The sequence below is a fragment of the Mya arenaria genome, chromosome 7 (genome assembly GCF_026914265.1).
Source record: "Mya arenaria isolate MELC-2E11 chromosome 7, ASM2691426v1".
NCBI lineage: Eukaryota > Metazoa > Mollusca > Bivalvia > Myida > Myidae > Mya > Mya arenaria.
Genome location: NC_069128.1, coordinates 25124760 through 25149139, shown reverse-complemented (window position 1 = coordinate 25149139; position 24380 = coordinate 25124760). Strand labels below are relative to the sequence as shown.

Genomic DNA, 24380 nt, shown 5'->3' with positions numbered 1-24380 from the left:
TAAGCATACCAGTGTAAGTTGCGTGTAGTGGAAAATGGTGTGCCGAACAGCAATAGAAGAGTGACTGGTGCACTTCAGTTTAAAAAAACGACCTCTCTTGGAAGCGTTTTTGTAACTTTCTGAATTGAGTGAAGCCGGGGACAACTCGTACACATCGTCATGCCAGTTAATATATTAGAATAATACTACCAGTAATGTTATAATCTTCATGTAAGGGAGGTAATGTCTGTTGACTGACATTACAAATGTAAAATGTTTCGGTATAAGGTACTCGTAGAACGTGTAAAATATGTTTCGAATCGTGACAGTATTTGGGGTTGTAATTTTTATTCAAACAACGTGTCAAATACAGCGATTTAAACGAAAGAATTCTTTAAAACTAAATTTTTCTAACAAAAGAGTATTTACAAATGTACATATGAACATAAACATGTTTAGCATACATATAACAATAGCCTACAAGAGGGCTATTCCATCAAGCCAATTCGGTTGAAAATGATACCTCCCCCCCCCGCCACCGGGCTACAGAGTGATACCTCCCCCCCCCCCGCCACCGGGCTACAGAGTGATACCCCCCCCCCGCCACCGGGCTACAGAGTGATACCTCCCCCCCCCCCCAACCGCCACCGGGCTACAGAGTGATACCTCCCCCCCCCCGCCACCGGGTTACAGAGTGATACCCCCCCCCGCCACCGGGCTACAGAGTGATACCCCCCCCCGCCACCGGGCTACAGAGTGATACCCCCCCCCCCCCGCCACCGGGCTACAGAGTGATACCTCCCCCCCCCCCCGCCACCGGGTTACAGAGTGATGGTATCTTATGTACATTGAGATACAGTTTGTTTGCAACTGTTTAAAATAAAAGAATATAGCATACGGTATAGCATTTAGGTTAAGACTTGGCCGAGAAACCTAGTTTTGACCCTAAGTTACCCAGTTTAAAACTAATTAAAAATTTCATGAAGGAAAACATTCCGATTAAGTGTCACGATTGGACCAGAAATGTTCCAGAAAGATAAGATTTAAGCGGAATTATTGCCTGTGTTTGTTCCCAAGATGTCTCTAAGATTTGACCTTATGACCTAGTTTTTGACCCCATGTGAACCACTTAACAAGTCTACCAAGATTAAATCACGGGAAACAGTTCGAACCATTCTGACAAATCAATACCATTTTATGGTGCCGAACATGAAGTTAAATAAGTATTGGGACAGACATATAGTCTCTAGTATGTTTTTTTTTCTTCTAAGAATTGACCTTCAATGTAGTAACGTAGTTTTTGACCCATGTGACCCTCGTGCAGTAAGATTTGTTCAAGGGAAACATTCTGTCCCAATTTTGAACATAATCTGACCAATCACTACCACGATATGGTCCCAGACAAAAAAACTAAAGATTTGACATAGTGACCCAAATTTTTATCACATGATCACGGAGTTTTAGATTACATGTACACAATTTCAATTACCATCCCTATTCGACATCATAAAGCAGAAAATACAGCAAATTTAAGCATTTTCTCCACTCTTCTTTGCCTTTCATATGATACTGAGTATGCCTTTATTATAATAAGGGCTATCATTTTAGTGTCACAACACAATGAGATAATCTTCACAGTCTGCTATACTCATTCCCCTACATGCCCAATCAATCATTCCACTGTGCTTGTGTCCCTTATAGCCAGGCCATTCTGTATCAGCTCTTCATTCACTATCACATCCTGAAACAACATAAATACACAAAAAATAAGTAAGCCTCACACCAAGGCACCCTCAGCCCTACAGCTTATTATCAAATATAGTCGTCCAACAAGAAATGAAATGCAAGTTAAACTGTTCTCAACAATATCAGAGGAAATAACTACTTGCATTTGTAAAAAACAACAACCTTAGACAGTGGTACAACTTCATAGCTACCAGGTGGGCAGACAGTGGTACACTTGCATAGCTACCAGGTGGGCAGACAGTGGTACACTTGCATAGCTACCAGGTGGGCAGACAGTGGTACACCTGCATAGCTACCAGGTGGGCAGACAGAGGTACAACTGCATAGGTACCAGATGGGCAGACAGTGGTACACTTGCATAGCTACCAGGTGGGCAGACAGTGGTACAACTGCATAGCTACCAGGTGGGCAGACAGAGGTACAACTGCATAGCTACCAGATGGGCAGACAGTGGTACACTTGCATAGCTACCAGGTGGGCAGACAGTGGTACACTTGCATAGCTACCAGGTGGGCAGACAGTGGTACAACTGCATAGGTACCAGGTGGGCAGACAGAGGTACAACTGCATAGCTACCAGATGGGCAGACAGTGGTACACTTGCATAGCTACCAGGTGGGCAGACAGTGGTACACTTGCATAGCTACCAGGTGGGCAGACAGTGGTACACTTGCATAGCTACCAGGTGGGCAGACAGAGGTACACTTGCATAGCTACCAGGTGGGCAGACAGAGGTACACCTGCATAGCTACCAGGTGGGCAGACAGTGGTACACCTGCATAGCTACCAGGTGGGCAGACAGAGGTACACCTGCATAGCTACCAGGTGGGCAGACAGTGGTACACTTGCATAGCTACCAGGTGGGCAGACAGTGGTACAACTGCATAGCTACCAGGTGGGCAGACAGTGGTACACTTGCATAGCTACCAGGTGGGCAGACAGTGGTACACTTGCATAGCTACCAGGTGGGCAGACAGAGGTACACCTGCATAGCTACCAGGTGGGCAGACAGTGGTACACTTGCATAGCTACCAGGTGGGCAGACAGTGGTACAACTGCATAGCTACCAGATGGGCAGACAGTGGTACACTTGCATAGCTACCAGGTGGGCAGACAGTGGTACACTTGCATAGCTACCAGGTGGGCAGACAGTGGTACACTTGCATAGCTACCAGGTGGGCAGACAGTGGTACAACTGCATAGCTACCAGATGGGCAGACAGTGGTACACTTGCATAGCTACCAGGTGGGCAGACAGTGGTACACCTGCATAGCTACCAGGTGGGCAGACAGTGGTACACTTGCATAGCTACCAGGTGGGCAGACAGTGGTACACCTGCATAGCTACCAGGTGGGCAGACAGAGGTACAACTGCATAGGTACCAGATGGGCAGACAGTGGTACACTTGCATAGCTACCAGGTGGGCAGACAGTGGTACACCTGCATAGCTACCAGGTGGGGCAGACAGAGGTACAACTGCATAGGTACCAGATGGGCAGACAGTGGTACACTTGCATAGCTACCAGGTGGGCAGACAGTGGTACACCTGCATAGCTACCAGGTGGGCAGACAGAGGTACAACTGCATAGGTACCAGATGGGCAGACAGTGGTACACTTGCATAGCTACCAGGTGGGCAGACAGTGGTACACCTGCATAGCTACCAGGTGGGCAGACAGTGGTACAACTGCATAGGTACCAGATGGGCAGACAGTGGTACAACTGCATAGCTACTAGGTGGGCAGACAGTGGTAGAACTGACTAGTTACCAGGTGGACATAGGCACAACTGCATAGCTACCAGGTGGGCAGACAGAGGTACAACTGCATAGCTACCAGGTGGGCAGACAGAGGTACAACTGACTAGTTACCAGGTGGACAGACATAGGCACAACTGACTAGCTACCAGGTGGGCAGACAGAGGTACATCTGCATAGCTACCAGGTGGGCAGACAGAGGTACAACTTCATAGCTACCAGTTGGGCAGACAGTGGTACAACTTCATAGCTACCAGGTGGGCAGACAGAGGTACAACTGCATAGCTACCAGGTGGGCACTCAGTGGTACAACTGCATAGCTACCAGGTGGGCAGACAGAGGTACAACTGACTAGTTACCAGGTGGACAGACATAGGCACAACTGACTAGCTACCAGGTGGGCAGACAGAGGTACAACTGCATAGCTACCAGGTGGGCAGACAGAGGTACAACTGCATAGCTACCAGGTGGGCAGACAGAGGTACAACTGCATAGCTACCAGGCGGGCAGACAGTGGTACAACTGACTAGTTACCAGGTGGGCAGACAGTGGTACAACTGCATAGCTACCAGGTGGGCAGACAGACGTACAACTGCATAGCTACCAGGTGGGCAGACAGTGGTACACTTGCATAGCTACCAGGTGGGCAGACAGTGGTACAACTGCAAAGCTACCAGGTGGGCAGACAGAAGTACAACTGCATAGCTACCAGGTGGACAGACAGTGGTACACTTGCATAGCTACCAGGTGGGCAGACAGTGGTACAACTGCAAAGCTACCAGGTGGGCAGACAGTGGTACAAATGCATAGCTACCAGGTGGGCAGACAGTGGTACAACTTCATAGCTACCAGGTGGGCAGACAGAGGTACAACTGCATAGCTACCAGGTGGACAGACAGTGGTACAAATGCATAGCTACCAGGTGGGCAGACAGTGGTACAACTTCATAGCTACCAGGTGGGCAGACAGAGGTACAACTGACTCGCTACCAGGTGGGCAGACAGTGGTACAACTGACTAGCTACCAGGTGGACAGACAGAGGTACAACTGACTAGCTACCAGGTGGACAGACAGAGGTACAACTGCATAGCTACCAGGTGGGCAAACAGTGGTACAACTGCAAAGCTACCAGGTGGGCTGACAGAGGTACAAATGCATAGCTACCAGGTGGGCAGACAGTGGTACAACTGCATAGCTACCAGGTGGGCAGACAGTGGTACTACTTCATAGCTACTAGGTGGGCAGACAGAGGTACAACTGACTAGCTACCAGGTGGGCAGACAGAGGCACAACTGCATAGCTACCGGGTGGGCATACAGTGGTACAACTGACTAGTTACCAGGTGGACAGACAGAGGTACAACTGCATAGCTACCAGGTGGGCAAACAGTGGTACAACTGCAAAGCTACCAGGTGGGCTGACAGAGGTACAACTGCATAGCTACCAGGTGGGCAGACAGTGGTACAACTGCATAGCTACCAGGTGGACAGACAGTGGTACAACTGACTAGCTACCAGGTGGGCAGACAGAGGTACAACTGCATAGCTACCAGGTGGGCAGACAGAGGTACAACTGACTCGCTACCAGGTGGGCAGGCAGAGGTACAACTGCATAGCTACCAGGTGGGCAGACAGTGGTGCAACTGACTCGCTTCCAGGTGGGCAGACAGAGGTACAACTGCATAGCTACCAGGTGGGCAGACAGTGGTACAACTGCATAGCTACCAGGTGGACAGACAGTGGTACAACTGACTAGCTACCAGGTGGGCAGACAGAGGTACAACTGCATAGCTACCAGGTGGGCAGACAGAGGTACAACTGACTCGCTACCAGGTGGGCAGGCAGAGGTACAACTGCATAGCTACCAGGTGGGCAGACAGTGGTGCAACTGACTCGCTTCCAGGTGGGCAGACAGAGGTACAACTGCATAGCTACCAGGTGGGCAGACAGGGGTACAACTGCATAGCTACCAGGTGGGCAGACAGTGGTACAACTGCATAGCTACCAGGTGGACAGACAGTGGTACAACTGCATAGCTACCAGGTGGGCAGACAGTGGTTCAACTTCATAGCTACCAGGTGGGCAGACAGAGGTACAACTGACTCGCTACCAGGTGGGCAGACAGAGGTACAACTGCATAGCTACCAGACGGGCAGACAGTGGTACAATTGACTAGTTACCAGGTGGACAGACAGAGGTACAACTGCATAGCTACCAGGTGGGCAAACAGTGGTACAACTGCAAAGCTACCAGGTGGGCTGACAGTGGTACAACTGCATAGCTACCAGGTGGGCAGACAGTGGTACTACTTCATAGCTACTAGGTGGGCAGACAGAGGTACAACTGACTCGCTACCAGGTGGGCAGACAGAGGCACAACTGCATAGCTACCAGGTGGGCAGACAGTGGTACAACTGACTAGTTACCAGGTGGACAGACATAGGTACAACTGCATAGCTACCAGGTGGGCAAACAGTGGTACAACTGCAAAGCTACCAGGTGGGCTGACAGAGGTACAACTTCATAGCTACCAGGTGGGCAGACAGAGGTACAACTGCATACCTACCAGGTGGGCAGACAGTGGTACAACTGACTAGCTACCAGGTGGGCAGACAGAGGTACAACTGCATAGCTACCAGGTGGACAGACAGTGGTACAACTGACTAGCTACCAGGTGGGCAGACAGAGGTACAACTGCATAGCTACCAGGTGGGCAGACAGAGGTACAACTGACTCGCTACCAGGTGGGCAGACAGAGGTACAACTGCATAGCTACCAGGTGGACAGACAGTGGTACAACTGACTAGCTACCAGGTGGGCAGACAGAGGTACAACTGCATAGCTACCAGGTGGGCAGACAGAGGTACAACTGACTCGCTACCAGGTGGACAGACAGAGGTACAACCGCATAGCTACTAGGTTGGCAGACAGTGGTACAACTGACTCGCTTCCAGGTGGGCAGACAGAGGTACAACTGCATAGCTACCAGGTGGGCAGACAGTGGTACAACTGACTCGCTTCCAGGTGGGCAGACAGAGGTACAACTGACTCGCTACCAGGTGGACAGACAGAGGTACAACCGCATAGCTACTAGGTTGGCAGACAGAGGTACAACTGCATAGCTACCAGGTGGGCAGACAGAGGTACAACTGCATAACTACCAGGTGGGCAGACTGGTACAACTGACTCGCTACCAGGTGGGCAGACCGAGGTACAACTGCATAGCTACCACATGGGCAGACAGTGGTACTCCTGCCTAACTACCAGGTGGGTAGACAGTTGTAATATCAATATTGTATCTAATGCACACCCACAAGTTCATTCCTTTACGGGTTGCCAGCCATTGAGTATTCACATAACTGTGCATCATAAATATATTCTATGGCATGTTAATAAGTTATACAATTAACAAAGAAAGGGAAATTCAAATACTGTGAAATCATTATATTTGTGGGCTTAACATTTCGTGGATTTTCGAAAAAAGGACAATTTAGTGGGTACTTAAATTCCTGGATTTTCTTCTTTTTTTTTTAGAAAAATCATCAACAAAAATTCGAAACATGGACCCTAAATTGCCATAAAGGACAATTTTGTGGGTACATAAATTGCTGGATTGTATTTTTTTTAGAAAAAAATAACCACAAAAAATAGAAACTGGGATCCTAAATTGCCTGCAAAATTACCAAGCGCCGATCTCATGCTATGTGTCATCTACGTCACACAGTTAATTACACTTACTACAGTGGGAAAATATGCCAGTGATCGATTGATTTGTAATTTTAGGGTCATAAATAAAAATGCAACCACATCAATGATATAATATATATATATATATATATATATGATTTTGGAATTAAAGGTAAAAAATTTGTAGGGATCTTGAATTTGATAAGGTAACTCACGAAATCCACGAAATTGTCTACAAATAATTATGATTTCACATTATATAAGAACAGATATTCAATTGTTATTATTACAAATAAAAATAAATAAAGACAATGAAACTCTATAGTGCCTAAAGATATACTCATGTACCATGTCCTGGTTGGTGTCAAACAGTGTGACAGAGGGAACATTTCCCACCCATCCATCCAGCCTAGCCAACATCCGCCACCACTGGGCACAGTGGGTCAACTCTTCTAAACGCTCAAATAATCGCTCACCCCAACCATCTGTGAATATACAGAATATGAGATTACAAATAATGTTCACCACAACCATCTGTGACTATACAGAATATAGAGATAAGAAATAATGTTTACTCTCTAAACTACAAACTTTGAGCACGGTCATGCAAGATATATTTTAGCAACTTGTAAAAGGTTAAGATATGTGTGTAAAACACATCCTGTTAAGATCATTCTCAACACTTACATTGAAAGATAGTTACATAAATATCTTCTCAAAACAAGTTGAAAGATATGAGCAATACAGTTCAAATCATGACACATTAATCATGCTGTCTGTTGTTTTTGATAACATGTGCTTGTTTCAGAGGCCTGTTTCATAAAAAAAGGCTTAGATCTTCCTCTATTATCAAATTGCAAAAAATATTTGAAGATGATAAGTTAAGACTTGTTTTAAAAATAAAACAAAAAAGAAAATTTAAAAATAACTAGACTAAATACTAAACTAAATACCCCAAATACATAACATGGACACAGGCATGACAAATACCCCAAAACACAGCATGGACACAGGCATGACAAATACCCCAAAACACAGCATGGACACAGGAATAACATGTTTTTATAATGAAATGATAGCCCCATGGCTATAATGATAATCTACAAAGTTAGGCATCATCTTTTTATTAAGACTGGTCATTGGTCAAATGAAGTGGTTATTTAGAAAGCACTGCACTTGAAAATTCATTACAAATTCATGTGAATACCTGTAGAAAATTTGAATGATAAGAAACACAGAGTACAAATTCTGTGGTTTACCACAATATGCTGGTGGAATAACTGAAAAGGCATATTCATTCCAGGCCATTACTCACATTAAATTATAGGGCAAGGGAAGACCTTTCTAAACTCAAAAATTATGTGCAAGGAATATTTTCACCATATCTCTTTTCCAACAAACATTTACTGTGAAATGACTCATTGGCTGTCATTTGAGTGATCAGTTTGTAAATGTTCTATTTAATCTTTAAAATGTTTCTGACAACATGGCGCTCATGACATCCCTGATTTTTCCAATCACTAAATAAAACGTTTAAACCTATATCTACCCTCATTTGAATTATGATAAAAATTTATATTCACTCTTAAACCTAATCTACGCGTCTTTGATATCTTGCATCAAAATTTAACTTGTTAGACTGTGTAAGACAAAAGACCCTCATTGTTGACCCCTGTAGTTGTACCATTGTTGACCCCTGTAGTTGTACCTTTGTTGACCCCTGTAGTTGTACCTTTGTTGACCCCTGTAGTTGTACCATTGTTGACCCCTGTAGTTGTACCTTTGTTGACCCCTGTAGTTGTACCTTTGTTGACCCCTGGGGTTGTTGCATTGTTGACACTAGGGGTTGTTCCATTTTTGATCTCACATTTTTGACCCTAGGAGTGGGTCCATTGTTGACCCTAGGAGTGGGTCCATTGTTGACCCTAGGAGTGGGTCCATTGTTGACCCTAGGAGTGGGTCCATTGTTGACCCTAGGAGTGGGTCCATTGTTGACCCTAGGAGTGGGTCCATTGTTGACCCTAGGAGTGGGTCCATTGTTGACCCTAGGAGTGGGTCCATTGTTGACCCTAGGAGTGGGTCCATTGTTGACCCTAGGAGTGGGTCCATTGTTGACCCTAGGAGTGGGTCCATTGTTGACCCTAGGAGTGGGTCCATTGTTGACCCTAGGAGTGGGTCCATTGTTGACCCAAGGAGTGGGTCCATTGTTGACCCTAGGAGTGGGTCCATTGTTGACCCTAGGAGTGGGTCCATTGTTGACCCTAGGAGTGGGTCCATTGTTGACCCTAGGAGTGGGTCCATTGTTGACCCTAGGAGTGGGTCCATTGTTGACCCTAGGAGTGGGTCCATTGTTGACCCTAGGAGTGGGTCCATTGTTGACCCTAGGAGTGGGTCCATTGTTGACCCTAGGAGTGGGTCCATTGTTGACCCTAGGAGTGGATCCATTGTTGACCCTAGGAGTGGGTCCATTGTTGACCCTAGGAGTGGGTCCATTGTTGACCCTAGGAGTGGGTCCATTGTTGACCCTAGGAGTGGGTCCATTGTTGACCCTAGGAGTGGGTCCATTGTTGACCCTAGGAGTGGGTCCATTGTTGACCCTAGGAGTGGGTCCATTGTTGACCCTAGGAGTGGGTCCATTGTTGACCCTAGGAGTGGGTCCATTGTTGACCCTAGGAGTGGATCCATTGTTGTTGATCCCAGAGTTGTCCCATTGTTGACCCCAATGGTTGGTCTATTATTGAACACAGGGCTAGTTATATTGTTAAGCAATGGGTTGGTCCATTGTTGACCCCAGGGGTGGGTGCATTGTTGAACCCAGTGGTTAGTGCATTGTTGACCCCAGGGGTAGTTCCATTGTTTACTTCAAGGGTGGGTCCATTGTTGACCCCAAGGGGTTGGTCTATTGTTGACAGAAGTGGTGGGCCCATATTTGACAGAAGTGGTGGGCCCATTGTTGACAGAAGGGGTGGGCCCATTGTTGACAGAAGTGGTGGGTCCATTGTTGACAGAAGGGGTGGGCCCATGGTTGACAGAAGTCTTAGGCCCATGGTTGACAGAAGCAGTGGGTCCATTGTTGACAGAAGTGGTGGGCCCATTGTTGACAGAAGTGGTGGGCCCATTGTTGACAGAAGTGGTGGGCCCATTGTTGACAGAAGTGGTGGGCCCATTGTTGACAGAAGGGGTGGGCCCATGGTTGACAGAAGGGGTGGGCCCATTGTTGACAGAAGTGGTGGTCCCATGGTTGACAGAAGTGGTGGGCCCATGGTTGACAGAAGTGGTGGGCCCATTGTTGACATAAGTGGTGGGCCCATTGTTGACAGAAGTGGTGGGCCCATGGTTGACAGAACGTGTGGGCCCATGGTTGACAGAAGTGGTCGGCCCATTTTTGACAGAAGTGGTGGCCCCATGTTTGACAGAAGTGGTGGGCCCATGGTTGACAGAAGTGGTGGGCCCATTGTTGACAGAAGTGGTGGGCCCATTGTTGACAGAAAAGGTGGGCCCATTGTTGACAGAAGTGGTGGGCCCATTGTTGACAGAAGGGGTGGGCCCATGGTTGACAGAAGTGGTGGGCCCATTGTTGACAGAAGTGGTGGGCCCATTGTTGACAGAAGTGGTGGTCCCATGGTTGACAGAAGTGGTGGGCCCATGGTTGACAGAAGTGGTGGGCCCATTGTTGACAGAAGTGGTGGGCCCATTGTTGACAGAAGGGGGGGGCATTGTTGACAGAAGTGGTGGGCCCATATTTGACAGAAGTGGTGGGCCCATTGTTGACAGAAGTGGTGGACCCATTGTTGACAGAAGTGGTGGGCCCATTGTTGACAGAAGGGGTGGGCCCATGGTTGACAGAAGTGGTGGGCCCATTGTTGACCCAAGGGGTGGGCCCATGGTTGACAGAAGGGGTGGGCCCATGGTTGACAGAAGTGGTGGACCCATTGTTGACAGAAGGGGTGGGCCCATTGTTGACAGAAGGGGTGGGCCCATTGTTGACAGAAGTGGTGGGCCCATTGTTGACAGAAGGGGTGGGCCCATGGTTGACAGAAGTGGTGGGCCCATTGTTGACAGAAGTGGTGGGCCCATGGTTGACAGAAGGGGTGGGCCCATGGTTGACAGAAGTGGTGGACCCATTGTTGACAGAAGGGGTGGGCCCATTGTTGACAGAAGGGGTGAGCCCATGGTTGACAGAAGGGGTGGGCCCATTGTTGACAGAAGTGGTGGGCCCATGGTTGACAGAAGTGGTGGGCCCATGGTTGACAGAAGTGGTGGGCCCATGGTTGACAGAAGTGGTGGGCCCATATTTGACAGAAGTGTTGGGCCCATTGTTGACAGAAGTGGTGGGCCCATGGTTGACAGAAGGGGTGGGCCCATGGTTGACAGAAGTGGTGGGCCCATTTTTGACAGAAGTGGTGGGCCCATATTTGACAGAAGTGGTGGGCCCATGGTTGACAGAAGTGGTGGGCCCATTGTTGACAGAAGTGGTGGGCCCATTGTTGACAGAAGGGGTGGGCCCATTGTTGACAGAAGTTGTGGGCCCATATTTGACAGAAGTGGTGGGCCCATGGTTGACAGAAGTGGTGGGCCCATTGTTGACAGAAGTGGTGGGCCCATTGTTGAAAGAAGGGGTGGGCCCATATTTGACAGAAGTGGTGGGCCCATGGTTGACAGAAGTGGTGGGCCCATTGTTGACAGAAGTGGTGGGCCCATTGTTGACAGAAGGGGTGGGCCTATTGTTGACTGAAGGGGTGGGCTCATGGTTGACAGAAGTGTTGGGCCCATTGTTGACAGAAGTGGTGGGCCCATTGTTGACAGAAGTGGTGGTCCCATGGTTGACAGAAGTGGTGGGCCCATTGTTGACAGAAGTGGTGGGCCCATTGTTGACAGAAGGGGTGGGTCCATTGTTGACAGAAGGGGTGGGTCCATTGTTGACAGAAGTTGTGGGCCCATTGTTGACAGAAGTGGTGGACCCATTGTTGACCCAAGTCGTGGGCCGATTGTTGACCCAAGTTGTGGGTCCATTGTTGACCTAAGTGGTTGGTCCATTATTGACCAAAGTGGTGTGTCCTTTGTTGGCCCAAGGGGTGGGTCCATTGTTGACCTAAGTGGTTGGTCCATTATTGACCAAAGTGGTGTGTCCTTTGTTGACCCAAGGGGTGGGTCCATTGTTGACCCAAGTGGTGGGTCCATTGTTGACCCAAGGGGTTGGTCCATTATTGACCAAAGTGGTGGATCCATTGTTGACCCCAGAGGTATAAGGTAAGGACCACTAATAAATGCTACAAACCAAATATTTCCTCAACTTATGACTATAATATTTAATGAAACAGGTACCAGGTAGTTATCTTAAACTGCTTTAAAATCTGATCAGTTATGACCACTATCTTATACAACCATCTAGCTAAAATACACTTACCACTGGGCGGTTGTACTCCATGGAGTCGACACTCAATAGCCTGTAGAGGGAGCTGGCAGAACTCACCACTGTAAACGGCACTCATAATGTTCATACATGCAACCATATTTCAAATGAACAATCTAAAGGTCAGCTTGCTTTATTCTTTTTGGAATGAATTGTATAATATTTTATTTTTTAGTTTTGAGACTTTTAAAAAGGAAATCTCATTTAAGATAAATACAATAAAATATTTTTTTATTTTTTAAATGTACTCCTTGAAATGATTTAATTTAATTGTTAACACAAAAATCCAAATTTGGGAGAAACTATATGGTGTTAAGAACTTCCAAGAGGATAGTACTTCTTACCAAAGTGGCTTGACAAGATTTTTATTAACATAGGCACTATCCCCATAGTCAGCGTAGAAAATATCAAGCTCGTTCGCCCCACGTATCTCCATGACACGTGCCCGGTACCACGTTTTGTCATTCTCAAACGGAGCAGCTACTAAGTCTCCAACTGTCACATGATCCACTGCACTGTCCTGGACAAGAATAATGGCACATGTAAGAGTAAAACTTAAGCACATTTTGTTCCATCATAATTACAACTAGGGGAACGCAGTCATTTCTGGAAAATAATTTAGGTCCTAAGGAGTAAGTCTCTTACTTTTGATATCTTTGATCCTGATTAGGGAAATTTTCTTGATTTTAAGTTAACTTATTCCAAAATATATTTTCAAGTGCCTGTGTAATTTGCTTTACATCCCCAAATACAGCCATTATTGTAAAAGTTCTTTATAAAGATGTAATACCATGTTTACCATCATATACCATGTTTACCATCATATACCATGTTTACCATCATATACCATGTTTACCATCATATACCATGTTTACAATCATACCTATACCATGTTTACCATCATATACCAAGTTTACCATCATATACCATGTTTACCATCATATACCATGTTTACCATCATATACCAAGTTTACCATCATACCTATACCATGTTTATCATCATATACCAAGTTTACCATCATATACCATGTTTACCATCATATACCAAGTTTACCATCATATACCATGTTTACCATCATATACCAAGTTTACCATCATATACCATGTTTACCATCATATACCATGTTTACCATCATATACCATGTTTACCATCATATACCATGTTTACCATCATACCTATACCATGTTTACCATCATATACCAAGTTTACCATCATATACCATGTTTACCATCATATACCATGTTTACCATCATATACCATGTTTAGAAAGGCTATCATAATATCTCTTTTCTCTAGCTAAAAATAAAGTTCCTTGCCTTGCCAGTATGTTGGTAGAAGTTAGTCATCTGTTCGGACAGTGTGTTCAACTGTACAGCCATCTCACCAATCAGCTGAAGCCACAGGTGGTGGGGATCTGCGATGGCCGACACATAGACCTCAACATAGTCAAGGCCACGCGGGAATTCCACTGTCTCTGCACTTCTTCCTACTTCGAAATCCACTCCCTTTTCCTGTGGGAACCTAGGTCCCAACTGCTGTTGTAGGGGGACACCTGTAGACCTGTCCCCTCCCATTGGTTGACACTTGTCCCCATCCCCAGACTCGGGCTCTGATATGTCCCTATCGCCTCTCCATCTGTCTGGCTGGGAATTCAAAACATCCCCTCCCCCTAACTTTTGTCCCAACAAATCACTTTGGTCGAGTCCATTATTATTTGATTCTTGATTGTCATTGTTATCACTGTTACGTGTTCCCTTCACTTCTTCTCTGTAGTTTTTATGCGCTAATACTTTATCATTTCTCAGTGTGGGCATTTTGTTTTGCTCTGAAAAAATAAATTATACATCAACATTTATGTAAAAAAAAAGTCTCAATGAAATACAGTGATTTTTTTTCATTAACATAATCTACATTAATCAAATTGGGAAAAAAATATGAAATTTTGGAAAAAATGGACATTTTTTTGCAAGGGGAAACAGCCTTTAGAAGGCAGTAAATTGTACACAAAAAAAAATCACTGAAAAAAAATCGGATTATAATCATGGGCTCAACCTAACTGAATGAGATGCCAGGATATTTACCTGTTCTACCTCCGCGTGTAGGCTGGCGGGTTTCCCTGTTGGCAGCTGAGACCGCAGCCTGTGCCCGGCATTCTTCAACCTCCTGCAGCTTCTCCTGTATTAGTCCCTGCAATGAATACACATCAATTTAGATCATTCTCTTCATCTCTTACAAAGAAAGAGAAAATTAAATTGTAATCAGATCTACATTGTGTATATGCATTCATTATTGTCATGCACTGCTAACCTAAACTTTTTTGTAAACATACATTGAAGCTTAACCACACAGATTGCAGCTCCAATTCTTTAACCATGTTGATGTTTGGAGCTTACACAATAGTTGTGATAAACAACTATTTTAACATGATGTTGGTCACTTTACTAGTGTTTGCAAATGAACTAAGTGAACCCATATTTCAGCATATCCCTTCCCATAACCCAAATGTCAGCATATGTCAGCATATCCCCTCCCATAACCCATATGTCAGCATATCCCCTCCCATAACCCATATGTCAGCATATCCCCTCCCATAACCCATATGTCAGCATAACCCCTCCCATAACCAATACGTCAGCATATCCCCTCCCATACACCATACGTCAGCATATCCCCTCCCATAACCCATACATCAGCATATCCCCTCCCATAACCCATATGTCAGCATATCCCCTCCCATAACCCATATGTCAGCATAACCCCTCCCATAACCCATATGTCAGCATAACCCCTCCCATAACCCATATGTCAGCATAACCCCTCCCATAACCCATATGTCTGCATAGCCCCTCCCATAACCCATATGTCAGCATAACCCCTCCCATAACCCATATGTCAGCATATCCCCTCCCATAACCCATATGTCAGCATATCCCCTCCCATAACCCATATGTCAGCATAACCCCTCCCATAACCCATATGTCAGCATATCCCCTCCCATAACCCATATGTCAGCATATCCCCTCCCATAACCCATATGTCAGCATATCCCCTCCAATAACCCATATGTCAGCATATCCCCTCCCATAACCCATATGTCAGCATATCCCCTCCCATAACCCATATGTCAGCATATCCCCTCCCATAACCCATATGTCAGCATATCCCCTCCCATAACCCATGTCAGCATATCCCCTCCCATAACCCATATGTCAGCATATCCCCTCCCATAACCCATACGTCAGCATATCCCCTCCCATAACCCATATGTCAGCATATCCCCTCCCATAACCCATACGTCAGCATATCCCCTCCCATAACCCATATGTCAGCATATCCCCTCCGATAACCCGTATGTCAGCATATCCCCTCCGATAACCCATAATACCTTTGCAATGATGATGTAAGCCAAGTAAGTTGTGATGGATGATTTAAAGCCACTGCTTTCTTTATGTTGACTTTATCAAGTCAAGTGCCATAATATCTACTGATTAAAATTGTTGCACAACACTAAGAGCATACCTCGTTTTTTAGCATAAAAGATCAGCCCATAAGAATTTTATACCTTTGCAATGGTTATCTGTGCATCTGATGCTGTGATGGTTATTTTTCTCGGCTGGTTCCTGTCCTCATCACGAATCCGTTCCACATCAATACGGGCGTTAGAGGAGCGCTGAAGCTGTCTTATACCCTCACCACCACGACCTGTGTTGATAAATACAAAATTCTTTCTTCAGTGACTTCATCCTGTATGAATGGACTTTGAACTTTTTCATGAGCTTACATAGCATTATTACACAAAAAATAATCAATCCTAAAGTTATTTTCTCTGTTATGACAATAAATAGTGTCATACATTGATAATAAACAAAAGTTATGTTAAGATTAAACAGATCATTATCCTCCCTCTGTGTTTTTTATGTCCACTGTTAAGTGTGGGTAGAAATCATTGCAGTGTTTTCAAGAACCTTTGGGTAAACAAGCTTATCTAAAATACACACATTTATTGTAACACTGTGCAGATTATGATTTTGATTTCTGCAGCTACAGCAATTTATTATAAAAAACCCCAAACATTTTGGCAAATACCGCCAAAAGCTGTGCATTTTCATCAACAGCTTAGCTTTAAGGCCATTTATACTGTCAAAAGCTGTGCATTTTTGAGAAAAAAGCACATGAGCTGTGTTATTTATAAAAAAAAGCTAAGGTTTTATGCAAATACAACAATGCGCTGGCAGTTTTAATGTAAAGCACAGGAGCTGCATTTTTCAGAAAAAAAGGTAAGCTTTTTTTGCGAAAGAGATAATCTGTTAAAAAAAAGTACAGCTGATTACGGTATAGGTCGAAAAGTTTAGTTTTTTTATAACATACTAATACCGCTATGCTTTAAGCTTAGTTTTGGCAGACCTTTTCTGGTGGTGAACATTTCTTTCTTTTAAAATCCCTTTTGTATGACGAAATAACAGCATGGACAAGCTTGAATTTGAGGCATTTTGACCAAAGATAAGTGTGCTCTTGACCTTCGATGTAGTACAGATCCGAGTGTTGTTCGCAACATGCTGTCTTGTCATGTAGAAGATTTGCATTCAGTTACTTTAAAATTCCTCCATTCATGGAAAAAATACAGCCAAGACACAGATTGTTCAGACTGCCCACCTTCCCCCACACCAACATCACCCCATGTGATAACCATGGAAAATCTGTTTAAAAGCCAAAGAAATATAAATATTGTGTAAAAACTGTGTTATTACCTATGATCCTGCCCAGTGTGTACTGTGGCACATAAATAATCTCCTGGGTTGGGACAGGTTGGTCAGCGAGCATCTTCCTCACGAGGCACTCTGCAGCCTGGGCACACATCGCCGTCCCTCGAATCACGAGGATACGGTCCCGGTCCCCCTCCCCACCTGGCCCCGTAAAGTCCTTGAAGTTAAGTCGTGCACCGCTCTCTTCCTGAAGCTATTAATAGAGCAAAAACATTTATTTAAAATTATCATTCAAGCATTAACATAGACAATGAGTTCATACATACAAGTTTAACATGTTTCCAATTTCTCATTCATTGAGCCCTTTAAAAGGCCGTCAGTTCTGATCTTTACCCAGGAAATGGACTTAAGAGCAATTTGTATCAGCTTATAGCTGCTTATTGTAATCACAATCAAGTTAAATAAATTATTTACTGAAGCAAAGGATCGTACATATACACACATGTACAAAATGTAAGAAGCATTTCTGTGAAATTATGTTGAATTGACCAGTGGTTTCTAAAAACAAGATTTTCAAAGTTTTTCCTTTTGGTTGCCATAAACCAGAGTTCTGCATGGAACCACTTTTATTGAAGAAATCTGGAAAGGATCACTCAAAGAACATACCTGGTTTAATTGAAATTGTCCATGTGGGTTAGGATTAAAAGCTTTTTGAAGGAAAATGTTCACGACAAACGACGAAGACAGTTGAAGGACAATCACCTTATCACAATAGCTCACAGTGTGCACTTTGTGCTGACAGGTAGGTGAGCTAAAAAACCAGGAGTACACAAACAAACCAGCAAATATACTTGTTGAGACGGTTGTGTTGCTAAAAACAACACAATTTGGTCAATGTATAACACTAATTCATTCAAACCTCAAACTCCAAAATGCACCCACCTGTTTAATGTTAGCCCCCCTACGACCAATGATGGAGCCTACAATCCCAGGAGGTATAGAAACCTCAATCACTGTTTGCCTCGATGTCTGGGTTTCTGCTGTCTGTCCACACCCAAGCTCAGCCTCGTCACCATCTACAGGAAAGGGGAGATAATCAGCTCCATTTCAATGGTTGTTCTTTATTTCTATTTTTTTATACAATGCAGTTAAGTGAGAACAAACATTAACCTCAGATTGAATTTTTATTCATAAAGCATCAAATTGTTTATTTGAAATGCAACAGTATTTTACTTACTCCTTATATCAGTAAAATATCAAACCCTAGAGCATATAATGTTTTTCAACTTCTTTACATGTTTTAAATTACAATATCATTTTAATATTGTCACTACTTCTGCTAGTTGGAGGAAAATACAAATATAATGACAAATAAGTCAGCTAAACAGTCTACCATTTGAAGTCCTGAGGAGCCAGTAGAGCAGGCAAGCTGATGTAGGCAGAGCCACACCAAGGATGATAAGTCTCCCTGTATGATTTAACTCGAACATCACTGGTGACTAGTCACATACATGCGCCCAGCTGAAATAATACTATAACTTCAGACAATTGTTTTTGGAAATAAATCAGATGTCTCCCTCATGTTTGACCTTGAGAGATATGGAATGATTGAGTTGATACGGTGAACATTTTACTCAAGTTTCATGATAATCCTTCAAGTATAAAGGAGACATAAAATCTATGGCTTAAACCTTTGACCTTTAACTGTGATTGACCTTGAAAGACTCAATGCTGTTCAAACAGTTCATGCTGATATTGACCACACCAGACAAAGAAATCCCTGTTTCTGACATGCACCGCAAAAGAAAACACCAAAATTATCTGCAAATATTTAAGGCAAAATAGCAAAACAAGCATTTCGGTATGTAATATGAATAAAAACTGAAGAGTGACAATGACAAAACCATCTCTGAAGAAGTCACCCTTATAATGTGTCTTGACCATGCATTGACAATGATATAACCCTAGTGGATTTTTTTATTTCATAGAAAGTTGAAATATCGTCGACAAATCATGTTTAATAGTTGAATTGTGTTTCATGACGTGTTAAGCAGCCCATAAAATGTTGTATTTTTTTTATTTTCAGGGTCAAGACTGATTTTACCCAACTGGGACCACAGGCAACTATTAAAAGTAAGCCAGGAGCAGCTATTGCCTAGTATTGGACTCTACATCATACATTCAAGTCTCTGTGCCTTAATGTAGATCAGTATAGAAACAAGAGCTGAAACATAGCGTTTTCTTTGAACTTTGAAAAATTCTCAATATTGTGTGCGAAGCTGTGCTGACTTGTAACAACTGGATACTTATTTATCAGCGATCAATAAGCTTCAGAGTAACTTCCTTTTAAACTACATTCAAATTACATGCAATATGACGCATGAGGTAAGTGACAAATTTATATCTAGGGGAAGTAACTTTGAAAGTGAGGTGATTCTCGATCGCTAGAAGCTTGGATTGTGGCGTCACCATTGTCTGGTTCCCTACTTACTGATATTCCATACTGTCTGGGACCAGTAATCTTACTCCAAAATATAGTACACTACGTCAGACAAAGGCCGATGTCAGAAAAACTAAAATTGAATTGAAAACCCTATCACTTCCTATCATTTTGTTTCGGATAGGTTTTCGTATGACTTTCTCTTATCTTAGAGTATATATATATGTTTAACCATATTTATTGAAAAATTGAAATTGATTGCATATTTCACTAGAATGGTGAACATTCGATATTGAATTATGCTCCAGTCAATTGTAACAACGCCACCCCCACCCCCACCCCCCCCACCCCCAGGTCCGAGATATAGCGGGGACTTTGACTTTCGGTCCAGCCGGTTAAGCCCGGGTAAGATCCCCTGGTACGAACTGCTGGTTAAATCCCCGCTGAATGCCCCCGCCCCAGGGACCCTAGGTAAGGCCCATTCCCCGCTTTTTTGGCGTGAAGACTAAACCACCGCATTCACCCGGCACTCGATCGGGACCACCTGGAAAGTCAAAACACGGCCCATTTTCCCGACTCTCTGTTCGGACCTGGGAGGGCAGTGGTTACAATTTACTGGTGCATTACTGGAAGACTTATTCATAAAGCATGCAATCATGTCCGATTAACTATTTGAATCGTATGTAACATACAAAAGGGGCGTAGCTTCATAAAGGCCGTGTAGGCCGAGGCCTACACTATTTTTTAAAAAAAAAATTGAAAAAAATAAAAATGCCAAATCTGCTGCTAATAGAAACTGAAGGCATTGGGGGTGAGGGGCTAAAATATGAAATGCCGACAAATGCGCCTTAATATATCGGTCTAAAATACATTTTCGCACGACATTAATGTTCCGTATATAATTTATCGAAAGTTGCATACCAGTAGTCTGTGCTTTGACGCCGTACATTAAACATTTCCAATCGGCTTGGTAAAAGTTTGCTGGTGCTCTATTATTTGAAACTGTGAGGAACCAAGTGCCAATTTGGCCGGACATAGTCATACGTAACAGCTGCTATAACGGTGTGTGTCAACCACGTGATAATTGCTGCGTCGGAAGGCAATATTTTGAGTTGAAAAAACAACAACAACACTTAAAACAAAAATAACTTCACTATTTCTTCACAATTTTAAATGAAACAAAGCACAGTCTGCGCCGCTTTCGGAGCCCTGCTTTCGGTCTTTTACCAGAGTTTGATTGAAAGTTTAGTTTCTTTAAATACTTCTACAAACTTTTTCACAATACGGCCGTCTGACGGAGCACTATCATGATTTTGGAAACAGGTTTGTTGAAGTATTTGTTGAAACTTATGACTTTATCAAATTTCGGTTATAAAAAATGCGGAGCTCTTTAAGCGACATAGACTGCCCTTTGTGTCATTTAAAATGGTGTTGTAAAAGAAAAGTTATCTTCCATTTAAGTCTTCATTTTAAGCAAAATGCTGCCTTCCGACGTAGCATATATTACGTAATTTTTCACATGGTATACACACACTGTATAAGGAACTTGGCAATCATGCCTCCGTACCAGGTCCATCCCGATTAGATAATGTGTTTATAAATACATGTGGATGAATGATTATTTGATGTACTCGATCGTATGTCCTAGAAATACATTGAAGACTTTTATAACTATTCTAACACGTTAACTCCAAGAGTTGTTTTATCTAGATACAATTGACTTCATTTAAATTAAGACATATTGTGTTAAATAATGTAAGATATAGCTACATTGTACTAGAAACAATCGAAGCTCAGTAAAATTTACAGGGCTAGGGTAGTACCGATAAAGAATAAGTATAAACTATTTCTACGACTCTGTGTCATAATGGTTGATGATCAGAGAATGGTTCAAGTCCCCATTTGTGCATTTTTTTAGTATTTTATAACAAATAGTTTGTTTTCTATTAAATGATACATGTAAAATTTAGTGTGTTTACTTTTTATCATGGGATTTGGAGCCCAAGGAAAACAACCAAGAGACGTGTTGTACTGTGTTAACTCCTGTTTGTTTAGCGGCACGGACGGGAGGGAAAAAAACACATTTACAGCCGAAATGTCGGATTGGGAGAACATTTCAATGCTCATAAAATAGCATGCCGATGAAACACCCCATCTCGACGCGTCTGCTCGTGCCGAGTGCTATGAGCATATCCAGAAAAAAATTCTGTCGATCAACAAAACCGTTGACAACAAAACGTGGTCATCTAGAAGAAAAACAAAACAACTTTTTTTCGCAATTTTTCAGGCTTTTGCATTGCAAGTCGCACTGCTTGAATCTAGCGTTGGTCCATAGTTCGAACATTCCCTGTGTCCGAACTGTGATAACAACACTTCATGACATTGGATTCTTGTTAAATTATTCAGCAAAACATCTAGCAGCGTTCCAGGCGAGCTTTCCAGAGACGTCGCAACGAAAGAACCGGCGCACTAAGCTTCGCTCGTTATGTGAGACACGATGGTCCAGTCATCCGGACGCACTCGCAACGTTCCAAAATGCCTTCTCCGAAGTTGTCCACGAACTTGAAACTCTTAATGAAGACGAGGACGAGAAGGTCGGCCAGTACTTGGCCGCTGTTCTGCGTTTTGAATTCATAATCTCACTTGTAGTGGCGCAACAATGATTTGAGGGCTGATCCTGATATGTGGAATGGACTGGACATTAAAGCAACGATTATAAGCTCAGGCTTCGACATTTAACCATCTAACTATTGAATAACAAACATGCTATATATGTATATATACAGAAGGGTATGACCTGACGACCATTGGACTCACGGATCTTAAAGTCGTCATAAGTTACTCTGAAGCTCGTCAGTGTATCATTAAGTCGTCATATCAATGTTTGACTTTTGGTATACATTAAAACATATATATCAATTGTTGTAAATTGGGAGTATAAGTGCATCTTTAATCACTAGAATACTGAACAGATGGCCCAAGCTCTTTTATAAGTAATGTACTTTACAGGAACAAAGTTTATTGTTTTGAAGTTTCAATATTCTCAAGGCCCATAATTAGCATCGTTGACAGTTTTCCATGTTTACAATTTCACACCCATTTTACCGTAATGAACGACTATTTCTGATAATGTTTGAGTTGTATCGATGTGCTGAGTATGTGATCGACGAGTATTCAAACGCCTGTGATGCGTCATTTCTATTTTTAAAATGAAAATGGAAAGCCGAAATAAAATATCTTTCTTTCGGAACGACGATCGTCTCTTAGACCCTGGAGTAGGATTATTGTGCCAAGCTTGGTCAAACTGGTCACACTCCATGGGTTCCCTCAGACACCTCTATGCCTGGCCCAGACCATTGATGTTTGGTTTATCGCCTCCTGTAGTAATTTGTAACTACCTAAATCCATAGCAACTAATGACTTCTTTGGAAAACCAGTGATTTCGTTAGCAACCAAGTTCTAATTTATCATCCACTTTCTTACTAGACATCTAATGATTTTCTTAGCTTCCAATGACTTCTTTAGCAACATAAACCTCCTTAACAACCAATGACTTCCTTAGCAACCTATAACTTCGTTATCAACCACCTACTCAGTAGGCAATCAATGACCTCTTAAGCAGTCAGTGACTTTCTCCAGAACCATATTCTTACTTAGATACCAATGATCTTCTATGCAATTAATGTCTATTTTAGTAACCACTTACCTCTTTGCAGCCAGTCTACTTCCTTGGCAACCAATAACTGCCTAAGCAACCAATGACTTCTTTACCAACCACGTACTTGCTCAGAAACTACTAACATACAATGGCTTAGATCTTAGCAACCAATGACCTCCAAGGTAACCACTTACTTCTAAGGCAACCAATTACATCATTAGCAACCACTAACTTTCTTAGAAACCACAAACATCCATAGCAGCAACTTAAGCCATGGCAACCAATGACTACCTGAGCAACCATGACTTATCCATCAACCTATGACTTCATTAGTTACAAATACTAGCCTTAGTAACTACATTCATTCAAACTAACCGATCACATCCCTATCAACCCCTAACTTTCTAAGCAACCAAACACTTACTTGTCAACAATGACTTCCTATCAACCATCTTCATTTATAGCAAACCAATGACTTCGTTTAGAAACTTCATTGCCAATAAAAAAAAGAAATGTTCAAGTTAGAGAGCGGACAACATTGTGGAGCCGCCCGCCCGCCCGCCGCCCGCCCGCCATGGGTGTTTCCATAATACGGCCATCGTAAGATGGGCGTATAAAAATCAACACAGCATCGAACGTCAGCATAACCAAAGCATTGCCACATTCAGCACTTACAGTGCTTTGATATAATCATGAATGTGTTCTGAGATCTTTACAACTAATGCACTAGCAATAACATACATACTTTATAATGCTCATTGTTTGGGCATATACTACATGTACTTATATATCCAACTTGTAAAACAATTGGTAGATGTCTGTATTACCGGCGTTAAGAAATTCCAAAGAACTATAAAGAGGGTACCCGCAACTCCCCCTTTTCACGGGGCTTTTACTTCAGCCCTTCGGCCATTTACCACTTTCATGTTTGAAGTAGCCCATTCAACGGTGCTCCATTGTGGTGTAAGCCATTGATGTTTTTTTCAATGCTCATCACGCCA

General features: G+C 43.4%; 1 protein-coding gene across 4 annotated transcripts; it reads right to left on the bottom strand.

The window, feature by feature from the left end:
- Window positions 1-801: 801 nt before the first annotated feature.
- Window positions 802-19666, bottom strand: LOC128240141 (tudor and KH domain-containing protein-like). Of its 4 annotated transcripts, none has more exons than XM_052956661.1 (11): window positions 19571-19666; window positions 18675-18802; window positions 18224-18357; window positions 17327-17534; window positions 16141-16280; window positions 14660-14765; window positions 13895-14403; window positions 12922-13097; window positions 12572-12639; window positions 7513-7649; window positions 802-1720 (listed from the first exon to the last, which is right to left on the bottom strand). In XM_052956661.1, exons 2-11 carry the CDS (start codon window positions 18769-18771, stop codon window positions 1652-1654), a joined length of 1644 nt encoding a protein of 547 aa, XP_052812621.1. In that variant the 5' UTR covers window positions 18772-18802; window positions 19571-19666; the 3' UTR covers window positions 802-1651. The 4 variants fall into 4 exon arrangements, with proteins under 4 accessions (XP_052812621.1, XP_052812624.1, XP_052812620.1 ...); XM_052956664.1 differs by having other exon boundaries at window positions 19588-19659; XM_052956660.1 differs by having other exon boundaries at window positions 19386-19650.
- Window positions 19667-24380: the final 4714 nt, after the last annotated feature.